Source organism: Pithys albifrons, chromosome 19 (assembly GCF_047495875.1).
Source record: "Pithys albifrons albifrons isolate INPA30051 chromosome 19, PitAlb_v1, whole genome shotgun sequence".
Lineage (NCBI taxonomy): Eukaryota > Metazoa > Chordata > Aves > Passeriformes > Thamnophilidae > Pithys > Pithys albifrons.
Genome location: NC_092476.1, coordinates 6,505,200 through 6,517,199, shown reverse-complemented (window position 1 = coordinate 6,517,199; position 12,000 = coordinate 6,505,200). Strand labels below are relative to the sequence as shown.

Genomic DNA, 12,000 nt, shown 5'->3' with positions numbered 1-12,000 from the left:
GGTAAAATCCAGGTCACGAATTGTCATCATTGCTTGTCCCCAGGCTGTCAGTCCCTGGGAAGGTTTGAGGTCAGACCTTAGCAAGTGTCTCCTGTGGATCCCATGGTACAAACAGTGACACAAGAATATTTATTAACTTTATTGAAGCCTAATTTTTCCAGCTGTTATTTCTCATTACATATTTCTGTTGACATGGGCCTAAGTACAAACACTTATTGGGCAAAATTCATGCTCATGTAGTCAGTCTCACTCAGAGCTTCACAGAAAGGTGCTATCACTGCCCAAGTGCTGAATCCTAATTCCAGTTCTACCTCTTGTCACAGTCTTGGGAGTTTGCTTATCTAGGGAATCACAAAATCCCTCCCATAAATAGGGTCTGATCCTAAACCCACACTGCTTCTGGGATTGATTTACAGAGGAACAGAAGCAATAATGAGGATGCCTTTTGTTCTGTGCTGCCTTGGCCTTGGGTAAGGGCCATGAAAGATTTTGATTGATTGTACAACAGGTCTGGTCTTAAATCTTACAGAATCACAGAATGGTTGGGGCTGGAAAGGACCTTAAAGCTCATCTCATTGCAGCCCCCTGCCATGATCAGGAACACCTTCCACTAGACCAGGTTGCTCAAGGCCATGGCCGACCTCTGAACACAAGACCCATCCAAGCCAGTTGACTTTGAGCCTGTTCTTTGGTGAGTGCAGAGAAGACCCTGAGATTTCACAGGACACACACAAAAACTCAACTTCTCTTTATTTCCATTCATCAGGCTCTGTATTTGAGACCCATAGTGACAAGCCCCTTGCTCTCCCATGTGCTTTCAAAGCAAGCATCCCCTACAGAACACGTTCTAACGGGTCTTTGATCAGGCACCTCTCTGTGCATCCCTGTTCCCTTGCACACAGAGACCTTGGGAAATGTTTGTGAATGTGCAAAGCGTTGGTGAGGGATGAAGTGTTGGGGTGGGGGGTATCTCAGTGGGTTTGGCAGGAGCTCACCCTTGAACTATCCGTGTGTGCCAGGGTGGGACCTTGGCTAGTCCACACCAGTGATAACACCATGCACGGTAAGTAAAGATCAATACTGCTGCTTCTTGAGGCTCTGGGGGTGCTTGTAAGGAGAAGAAGTGTTTTTTCTCAGTAAGGCAAGGTCATGTTGTAGCTTCTGGTTTTGGTACTGGGAAACAATGCACTGAACTGGGGCAAGTCTGAAGGCCTCTCCTCCTCATCAGCACTGAGAGCTGCAGGAGCTTGGCACTCAGGCTGGTTCCCACAGGACAGTCACAACTTGATGTGCCAGATGTCAGCACCAGGAACAGAAATAGTCCCTATTCTGAACTCCCAGCATTTTTTTGAAAATAAATGTATATTTGGATAATTTCTGAGTGACTGTGGCTGGAGGTGCTTCTGGTGTGTCTGATCAGTCTCTCTGTGCTGCAGGATGGTGGGTTGCTGAGCAGTGGTGGGGCTGGCAGCCCTTGACTGTGGATTTTTGAAGTTCTGTGGAGTGTGGGTCAGTCTTTGTTGCTTTTGTTGAAGGCTGCTCTTGCATTCTTTTATCTGGAAGATCTCAATAGGAGCTGGTAAATAGGATCTCAGTGGGAGCTGTGCAGCATACACTGGCAGCCTGCTGACTGCTTGCATGATCCTTCGAGCAGACAGAGTTTGTTTATGGGCTTTTAGTCTATTCTCTATGGAGAAAAAAGATAATATGAAACAACCTCCTCTTCTGAAACTCGCAGAGATGATGTGCAAGGAGAAGTCAAACCAGAAGCTGAAGAAAAAAGTCTTAAAAGCTTCCACATGCGTATCTGCTGCTTACTGCATCTTTGTTCAGCATCACTGATCCTTCCCAGCCTCTGGGGTGGGGGGCCAGCGTGGCTCAGGCTGTGACATAGACCTCCAGGAGCCCCCCGACTGAGTGCATGCGGTAGAACACACCCAGGGGGAGCCCAAAGTTCACAATCACAAACCAGGTGGAGTAGCCATAAAATGACCTTTCCAGTCCATTCTCAAAGGCAGGATGACCCCCAAACGTGGGCATGACCCACAGCTAAAGAGGTGTGAGGAAAAGAAACACAAGTTAGAGCATGGCAAACTGTCCCCTACCTGCACTCTAATCTCAGCACTGGCTCATGTGGAAGATTTCAGGAGTATCAGAGGAATCTCCTTGCCAGGGAGGAGAAGGAAAATCCTCTAATTAACGCTGCTGACTCCTTGCTATAGGTCAAATCCTGTCAAATTCCTAGAAACCTAATGACAGACTCATTCTGCCCCAGCCTGCTGCATCTTTACAGGGTTTTACTGTTTCCTTGGACAGTTTTTTTTTTCACTTAATTAAGGCTGCAGTGTTGATTCAAGTTCACAGAGCACAGTGTACTTTATGGGGTGAGTTTCAAGCCTGGAGACTCATGTTTACAAAGACTTAATCCTGGTGCCTCACATTTCTCCACCTTTCTCATGAAACATCCTTAATGAGCCTAATGTTTGTTTTTCTTCTGAGGCTAAAATTTTGGCAAGTAATGATTTTTTGTCAGTCTCCTTCCTGCACCCAGGAAACCCAGCCATGTTTGACTCCAAGGTTAAAAGAAAGACCTCCTAATTATGTGAGTGAGGTATTAACAGCAAAACCTCTCTTGACTTGCCTCACCAGAAGTCTGAAACTTGGTGGGCAAAGGTTTTTTTGTCTGGAGTAGTGGCCCAAGAGAAAGACAAAGAATGTGGCTCAGCCAGGCTGTGACATAGCAGAAAGCACAATACTTACTATGATGTTGCACAAAACCAAGAAGAATGAGATCTCCCTCAGTGCTCTTCTCTTCCAGCTCAGGTGAGAGTAGCTATGGATGTAGGACATGGAAGCTTTCCGGATCTCTTGTCCCAGCTCCAGCACGCTTATCCGCCTCTGGTCGTAGCCTTCACGATTCTGCACTTCTCTAACGTCTTCCTCCTTGCCAGGAGGTATCTGGGTGTGCTCCTCTTCGCTGCTTGTTGTGGTTTCCTCTTCCCCAGGTGGCTCTACAGCCACCACGTGCTGCACAGTGGGTCCGGTGTGTTTGGCCTCAGCTGTGGCTACAAAGTGCTGTCGGTGGAGCCCATCAATGATGAAGACATTTTGGGTGATGTTCTGGAAGATGAGGAGGACTGAATAGGACAGGATGAGGCTGTTCAACAGGTCTGTGGGGTCAGAGGCCACGAGGGCCACAATGGAGAAGTAGGACATGCCGATTTGTCCGAGGGCTGCCCCCATCAACAGGATCACGTCCAGGCTGCGGGTTGGGTTCTTGAGCGTGTCCAGCTCCTTTTTTTCCAGGGCGTGGATGATTGTCCCAATTGCTGCACCCACACTCATCAGGGGCAGGAGCACAATGTAGTAGGAATAATACATGACAAAGATCTGGCGGTTGGGGACCAAACCAGTGATCTGGATCTGGTACATCATGAAGACACAGATCCCGATGATCACAGCAGCTGCACCCAGCAGTGGCCCAAAGACCACCCCCTGGAGCTTGAACTTGGGCTTGGTGTGAGGGACGTGGTGGTGGCTGATGCGTCTCCCCACGTTCTTCCACATGACGTACAGCACGGAGCAGCAGACGAGGCAGTACTCGGTGTTGAAGGGGTAGAGCAGGATGTAGCCCTTCTGGAAGACTTTGCAGATGGTCGTGTCTGGGCACGTGCACAAGGTAGTCTCGTTGCCTGGAGCATGGGAAGAGGAAGGCAACAATTAAGGAGGCAGATGGCCTGGATTTCATGGCTGTCTTTGGGAGTTTCTCATGTGCAGGCACAACATCTGTCTCAGAAACAGCAGTAGGAAGTTAAGTGACTACTGCTCAGGCCTCAAGGCTGTGAGGCTTCAGAATAACAGGGTTTAGCAGATATCTTTTCCCACCCATGGACTGGGTGAGAGACACCTCTTCCTTCACTAGCTCTACCCTTGGAATATTGGTTTGCCCTTTTCTTCCCCTATATCCTCAGAAAGAAGAGCACAGCAATTACACTTCTACTCTGGCCATCTTGTGCTTGTAGTTAACAGGTAAAAATCAGCAAAAGTGCTGATTTATAGTGGACTTTTTCTTTCCTTGCCAGCAGTTTCAGGGTTTCATAGCAGATTCCTGCCCTTCAGGTGAAGATGTTCTCCCCTTACAGCACATCTCCTTGAGACAAACTCCAATAATAGGGAAGTTCAACATTTGGGGGAACTGGTGATACCTGAATTGCTGAGATCAAGAATTGCTGTCTCCCTAGAAGTCATCTGTGTCAGCCTAACACAAATAGGGATGTAAAAAAGGAGTTTTGCCTTGCCTGCAAACCGCTGCTCCACCTCCCGGAGCTGAGACTCGATCTCTATGTGGAGGGTGTCGTTGGTCACAGCCAGGAGCCAGAGGAGGAGGTTGGTGGCAATGGTCAGCATCAGACCACACCTGGGAGGAGAGACAGGCACTTGCACAGTGGAGATGATTCACTACTCACATGTACACCTGCCATGTGGTGCTGCCCTTCGCAGCTTGCTGATCCATGCACAGATTTGTGCAAATACCGTGTGTCTGTGCCTGCTCTGCTTGTGGCCATTGGGGGTGACTTTGCATACACAAACATGACTGAGTACATTCCCAGTTAGCCATTTCCAAAGGAGCAGGGCAGGCAGTGCTTGGCTCACTGGTGAAACTGGCCCAAGCTGAGGCATCTCCCAGTGATAGGAATGGGGAGACCACCCTGCCTCATTCTCCACCCTGTGAGCTGCTCACTGAGCCAGGCAGCAGGAAAACATCTGGGAGGAAGGAACAAGCTTTGCAGAAGTCCAAGGCACAAGGGAAAACTGAAGGGACTTGGTGAGCCCAGGACAGCAGAGGGAGGATGGGTCTGGTCAAGGCATATCTTGGTTCTTGTGTGAGCCAGAGTCTGTGTAGGATCAGATGAAGACAGTAGTAGCAGGAACAAGGAGTAATTATGGAGATCACAGGCAGAAAGGAAGCGTTTTCTTAGAGCAGTAGAAGGCAGTTTTACTCCTTTTCTTTACCTGGTGAAGTTGTGCTGGACTTGAATGCAGTCCTTAGAGTGATGCCACAGAAAATAAGCCTGCAAATGTAGCAATGATGACGTGAGCAGGGTTCAGCTGGCAGCCATCTGCACACGAGGTGGAAAGGGACAGGTAGACAAGAAGCTGCAGCTCCAAGTGGGAGCAAACCAGCCTCTGTGCAAGGGTGCAGGGACATGTGTGCACCTCAGTGCTGAGGCAGGGGTTGGCATCGTTGGGTGAGGGCAGCATGTGTGTGCCTGCACTGAATGTACATCCTGGAGCTCTGTGTTCCCCTGGCCTGTACCTGTGGGCATTTGCTGCTGAGGTGGGAACTAGTTCATTTTTCAAATAAGGCTTTGGGCGTGGAAAGAAGAGGGTTGCTATTGAAGTAAAAGCTGTAAATAGTGTAAGATATCTTTGTGTGCAAAGGATTTTGTTGGAGGAATGGATTGGCAAATACAGAGAGAGGCTGGGGCTCAGACTGATGCAAACAAATCTCTGACAAAATCTGAAATTTTCTCTCCTCTCTCCCTGCCTTGATTCAAAGCAAATTCCTCTGGATTCTAAGGTATCTCAGGTATCTCTAGAGTAATTTCTTTCTGAATTTCACTCCTGTGTCTCTCAATGTGGTACACAAGGACTGCAAATAACATTTGAAACAGCACAACACTTTTGTGCCCTCAGTGCTCATGGCACTCATTGCATGCACTTTCCCAAACCTCCTCACTTCCCCCCACCCTTTGGGCTCCCAGGAATTGGGCAGAGACAATAAGCAAGCTCTCAGAAGGGTAATGTGCGTACCTGAGTGCAAATAAAAACGATTCCAATGCTGGGGAACAGAATTTCCACCCTGGATTTGCAGTGGATGAGGATTGTGCTGTAACCAATGTGAAACACGTTCAGGAGGATGCTGCAACTGGCAAACAGCAGCACTGACCCTGGGCAAACAGCAAAGCACCAGTAAATAAACAAAGATGTGTCTGTGGAGCATCTGGGCTTGGCTGGGGACTGAAGATGTTACGCTGCTTGGATTTGTGTGAGCTGGAAGCATTCCTGCCTGGAATTCTCATGATTTTGAAGAGAAGGGGACAAAGGAGAGCCTAATTCCTGTACTTGGAATTCCTGGGCTTTGACTGGTTTAAGATGTTGCGACAATGCAAGGTGTTTTCTTGTGCTTGGATGCAGGGTGGGAACAGGGTGTTGGGGCTTTTCGGTGCAATCTGAAGTGACAGAGGTAAACTATTTGTGGAGGAAAACTGAGATGAGCACAGGTCTGCTGAGGCTTGTGGCAGCACAGTCTGCAGGAGCTGGGACACTTTGCTTGTTTCTCCCTTTTGTCTTTGGCGTCTCTCTGCAGCTTTAGGTACTCAAGTACCTTGCAGCTTTCTTCCCTTTAATTCTCCATGCTTAGTTAACAAGATCATGACTAATTAAGAACTCCAATAATAGACCGAAGGCAGGACTGCTTGAAGAAATGTAATTTCTCAAAGTAGGGCAAATACTGATGAGAAATTTCCCAGGAAAGCCTGGGTGTCGCTGGGGTGTGACTCACTGGGCAGGAATTCTTCCCTGGCAACAAGGTGGCTGTGATGTTAAACAAGGACGAAGGTGGCATGGGGTCACTGACGCTTTTAGAGGGTAAACATGGTGATTCTCCTCTCACTTTTTGCAAAGTGGTCCTGCCTAAAACATTTCCTGTCTTCCCCATGGTGCTCAGTTGCTGTGCTGTAGGTGGGATATGTCTGGATTGTTCTTAGGGAAGGGACCATCGAGTGAAGATGAACTGGAGGCTGAAGGGAAGTCCCATTCCAGGCTTTCCTGGCTGCTCTGTGGCACCCACTGTGCCCTTGCCTTTTGCCAGCCTGACAAGTCACCAGGAGATTCAGAATGCCCTAACTATATAACCTGTGGCTTCTAGCTGTTCTAATAGTAGGGCAGAAATTTCTTCCAAGCCATGGGAAGAAGGCATGAGATGAGAAATAAAAGCAGAACTTACCCCTGATCCAGATGGTCCCGGCGTGGGAATCCCGGTACAGCACAGCATGTGGCTGCCGGCTGGTGCCCAGCAGGTAGTAGATAATCCAGCACAGGCACAGGACCTTGAGAATGGATATCAGGATCCAGACATCTGCCAGCGTGATGGCCACGTGGTTGAAGATCATGCTGCTGATGAAGGCACTGCCCAGAAACACCACGTTCATGGCCAGCAGCCCCGAGAAGAGCTGCCCAGCCTTCTGAGCTTGCCTGTCCCTCTGCTGCACTGACGAGCAGTGACGGAACAGCCAGAACTTCTCATAGTGGATCTTGGAGGTGTCTGTTGGGGCAGATGCTGACCTGCTCTTGCAGTGATGGCAGGGCCTGGAGACTTTATTGCCAGCCATGGCTCATCTGCCTGGGTGAAAAAAGGGGAGGGTAAAAGGGGGGACAAGCTGAGATAGAGGCTGTGTGCTGTGCTGGGAGAGCCACTTGTGTGGTGACTTCCCTTCCTTGCCTCGCAGCTTCCCCTTCCCTCTCCAGAAGCTGGATGAAGGGACAAAGAGTTTGATGTTTAGCCCAGGTTAAGCACTAAAAATTTCCTGATGGACAGTCACTGCAGGGCCCTTCTGCCAAAACCTGTCCGCAGACACCTGCATTAAAATGAGTGATGTCACTGCCTTGCCCCACCAGCACTTGGAGCTGTTGGGACCAGCAGTGTTCAAACAGTTCCCACCCTCACCTTTCACAGCTTCTCCACACATAGCCCTGGATTCAGGTTTCCTCCTTTCCCTTTGTTGCCATAAGGATTAGGTGGAAATACAATGCATGCTCAGACCTGCTCTAAAACTCAGCACTGTTTGATTTTCAGTTGATGGCTCCAAACTCTTTCTTGTGTTTTTGGGCTGTGAGAGTTACACCACCCTCCATGAATGGTCGCACAAATTGTGGCAGAGCTTGAGAGAATAAAGAAAGGATCCCAAACCCCAGAGTGTGGTTCGATTTAAGCTGCTGGAAAAAGATCCAACCCCTCACCAACGCGGGCTGAGACTGGGACACAATACCCAGTTTTCTTTCTTTTTCTACTTGCAGCACGGGGCTGTGAGCAGACTGACACAGAGGAGGGTGAGGATTTGGTCCAGGTAGACATCCCAAGCCTGGGAGATTTTCCATCCACCTTTTGGGAAAATCTCTGTAGGACCATATTGCTCATGAGAGAGAAATCTCCTTGCTCACATTGGGCAAGATCAGCAATTGGGCAAGATCAGTCTCTCCAGAGAATTGGTACATGGAAAGGTGCTTTCACTCCAGGGATTCTGTCTGCAGTAGAGGGTGGAGAGAGTGAAAGCAGATCCCTGAGATGTGTTCTAGGGTGGAGGGAGTTATATTCCAACCTTAAAGACTCTGTGATATGCAGTCTTGGGACTTTGGGGGAGAATTTTTTGAGAAGGGTTGAAATTTAGTGTTTCCCTCTTCTTTGGCATGTGCACTGAGGTGCTCTGTCTGCCCTTGCCCTTGGGACTCTGTGGTGAGCTGATTCCCTGGGGTTTGTGGCTGGCAGCAGGGATTCAGCATTTCTGCCTGAGCTGATGAGTTTAGAGTGTCCATCAGGAGAGGATGGACTTCTCCATAGAAGCAGAGGACTTATTTCTGTGTCCCAGAATGAACCCCCAAGCCCCAAATTCCTTGGTACTTCTGGTAGTGGAACTTGATTCTAAAATCTTCCCCTATTGGCTCCAAAACTCTGTTAGTGGAGATCAGTCCTAAAATCTTCCCCATTTGCCTCCAAAACTCTCCTAGCTTAGTAGCACAGGAGGAAATTCCCTCCCCTGCCCTAACGCCATAACTCCTCTGCATTGGAGGGAAGGGAGAGGCATAAAATCAGATGGAAACCCAACCAGGCTGCACCAGGAGATATCCAAGTGCCCAGACAAGGCTGCACACAGCGATGGACCCAACCCCTTGACCCCACAGCTGTGTGGGACAGCTGAACCCAGCCCTTACCTGCCTGCAGCCACCTGCTGAGAGGGATCTGCTGCTGGCACAGCCTCGGATGCAGCTGATAGCAAACCAGTGGCTGGAGTGCCACTGGAAAACACAGGAGTCTCTGATTGCCCAGGTGCAGACAGGAGCTCCCAGGACTACTCCTCACTAAATGTGGCCTCTGCTCCCAGCCCATCGATTTATTTTTTTTCCACCTTGTTTACTTTGGGTCTATTATTGTCATTACATTAATTACTCAGTGAGAAGCTCTCACATCTGCCACGGGCAGCCAATGGGGATCAGCTCCTTTATACACTTGCTGGGTTGCCCCATGTCAACGGCCTGGGTGCAGGATGTGCCAACTGGTAAAACCACAAGTGGTGGTGACTAATTTGTGCCATGGCTCAGGCAGGTGTAGGACTAATCTCCTGGCACAGGCTTGTGCTGGGAGTGCTTACCCACACTGCTCTGGCCAAAATCCACTTGAGTTCCCAGTCCCTTGTTTTTAGGTAGACCCTGAGATTGTTTTTCTGAAATGTACCATTACTTTGTGCTTTTATCCAGGGCACAGATTACCAAACTGACCCAAAAGGCAAAGCTCACAGTCCAGCGCAGGTGCAGGGATGACACCAGACTGATGCACTCCTGGCAGGAAGGTCCTGCTTTTAGGGGTGACAGCTATGACCTGTTAATGCTCATTTCATATCAAGACCCTCATGTGCCAACCCCACAGGCTCAGCCATGCAGCTCGGGGATGCTTTAGGTCCAAGCTGTGCTGGACCTGATCTGTCTTCTGTTGTAGAGCAAACTGATTCTGGCTTGGGACTCTGGTGAGCTGATCGCCCTGGATTTGTGGCTGACAACAGGAATTTGGTGCTTCTGGCTGAGCTGGTGAGTCTAGAGGGTCCATCAGGGGAGAATGGACCTCTCCATGGAATGAGAGGACTTACTTGTGTATCCCAGGAGGAACTCCCAAGCCCTGAGGTCCTTAGAGCTGTAAAACACGTGAGTTCGGAGTTCAGAGCCATGTAACGATTCCCAAGAAGCTGATTAAGGGGTAGGAGTGGGTGAGGGAGCACAGGTTATCGTGTGTGGGGATGTGACGAAAGGGATGGAAAACAAGAGTGAAAGAGGCCCATTTCTGCTGGGTGAGAACACCCAGTGTGTGCTGGTGCAGCCATTGTTCGATGTCCGCCAGCAAAAGGGTCATGTTTAATGTCTGACCAAACCCTTGCACTGCTGTGATGGAGTCTGGGTGCTGGGCAGGTATGCATGAATACCCATGGCTACTTCTGTTTTGCCTCCTCCCAAAGCATCAGCATCTCACAGCCTGCTTGGAAAACTTGCTTGGATGTCCTTGCACCTTGATTTCATGTTCTGGGATGCCCTGAGTGCATTCAAGATCTTTCAGGTGCCTGGCTTTCCTCTGGACTCTGTTCTAGAGCTTAGCAGGGAACTGGAACCTCCCAAGAGCTACTTGGTGAACTCTTTGTTGACCAAAATCAATGATTTCTGTACAGGACATTAACAAACCTGCTGTTTCTCACTGTTGTGGCCCTAAACTGGGGTGACCATGCTGAACTGGAGTTTGAGTGAAATTGGAGGTTTTTCCCTTAAAAACGGCGCTTGAATTAAAATGTTGGTGCCTTCTGGGCCCCAGTGGCTTTCCCAATGGCACTGGGTGCCAGTGGCTGTTCCAATGGCACTGTGCCTCTGTGTGGCAGAGATGAGGCATCCTTCCTAGCCTGACTTGCCTTATCCTAGCCTTGGAGCTAAAATTGGACTCAGAGGAGTTCTAAAGCCCTGGGAGAATAGTTAATTCCCCTAATTTGGTTTTTATTTTGAAGTGTCGCAGCTGTTCAACTGGAATGTATTGACACAAGTTTAACCAAGTCATTAAGTAAGCAAGTGTGCAGGAGAGGGGCAGCGAGGGAGAGGATGAGTAGAACCAACTGAATCGATGGCAGAAATCACTGCCCTGGGGAAGCTGCCTTTACTCTGAGGCTGGGAGCAAGCTGGTAAAGGTTAGGAGTGATGTTTGCCCCTCTGCTATCAGCAGTGTGCTTATTAATGGTGTTATCTGTGCACTTAGCAGTAATAACACCCAGGCTGGGCCAAGCGGATCTGTAAACAGGACCCGGGAGGAAGGAGGTTCGTGCCCAGCTGCTGTGTTTGCCCAAAGGCCACCCGAGGAACCCTGTGCCCTCACATCTCCCCGGCCAGCCCACACCCTTCCTTGGCTGCTGATAACCCGTCGGCGACGTCTCCTGTGGAGCTGGTGAGTGAGAGACTTTCGGGGTGACTCCAGGGTGCAGCCTCATCCAACAGGGATGGGGGTGAGCTGTGCTGCGCCGCCCCATCCCCATCACTCCATCCCCTCTGATGGGCCCTGTGGGTATGTGCTGGCTCCACTTGGGAGTGTTTTCCCTGCTGGTCCTCAGTGCAGGTCCCTTCAACCTCCTGCCAGCACTAAGTTGCTCCTTGTTGCTAAGGACCACTGCCTTGGTCCCTGGGAAGTGCCTCTCCTGCCCCGGCTCTCGGCACACCCTGATCCTGCTCACAGCCTGCACCTCACCTTGTGCTGCAATCTCATCTCTCATTTCCAGCCCTGTGACCTTCTCAGTCCATCCACTTTCCACCTGCTGCACTGACAGATAATAATTAACTTGAATTCCTCACCTGTCTCTGACACACCTCAGGGCAAATCACCCAGATAAAAGGTGTATTGTTTTTTTCCTCTACTAAAACAAATCTTGCCTTGAAATAACAGATGATTAAGAAGCAGAGCAGAGGATGCGAAACCCCAGTAGCAGTGGGATGATGCCTCAGTTCTGGCCCTGGCTATGGTCTTCCCTGGTCTTTTCTGAGTGGTGAATTCTGATCTCTTGCGCTGTCTCTTCCCCTTCTTGTTACTCTCCCTTGCTGGCTCAGGCACTGTGTGCCTCATGCCAGGGTCTGAATCAGGACTTTTTTGACCTTCACACAGTGTCTCGGGTCCTGGGACTGGAGCTCTCTGAGCTTGACCAGAGC

At 49.6% G+C, this 12,000-nt stretch overlaps 1 protein-coding gene across 1 annotated transcript; it reads right to left on the bottom strand.

Moving 5' to 3' along the window:
* Positions 1-138: 138 nt before the first annotated feature.
* Positions 139-9,122, bottom strand: OTOP3 (otopetrin 3). Its single transcript, XM_071573533.1, has 7 exons — positions 8,992-9,122; positions 7,010-7,405; positions 5,815-5,951; positions 5,014-5,072; positions 4,299-4,417; positions 2,761-3,692; positions 139-2,049 (listed from the first exon to the last, which is right to left on the bottom strand). The coding sequence occupies exons 2-7, from the start codon at positions 7,392-7,394 to the stop codon at positions 1,879-1,881; spliced, it is 1,803 nt and encodes a 600-aa protein (XP_071429634.1). The 5' UTR covers positions 7,395-7,405; positions 8,992-9,122; the 3' UTR covers positions 139-1,878.
* Positions 9,123-12,000: the final 2,878 nt, after the last annotated feature.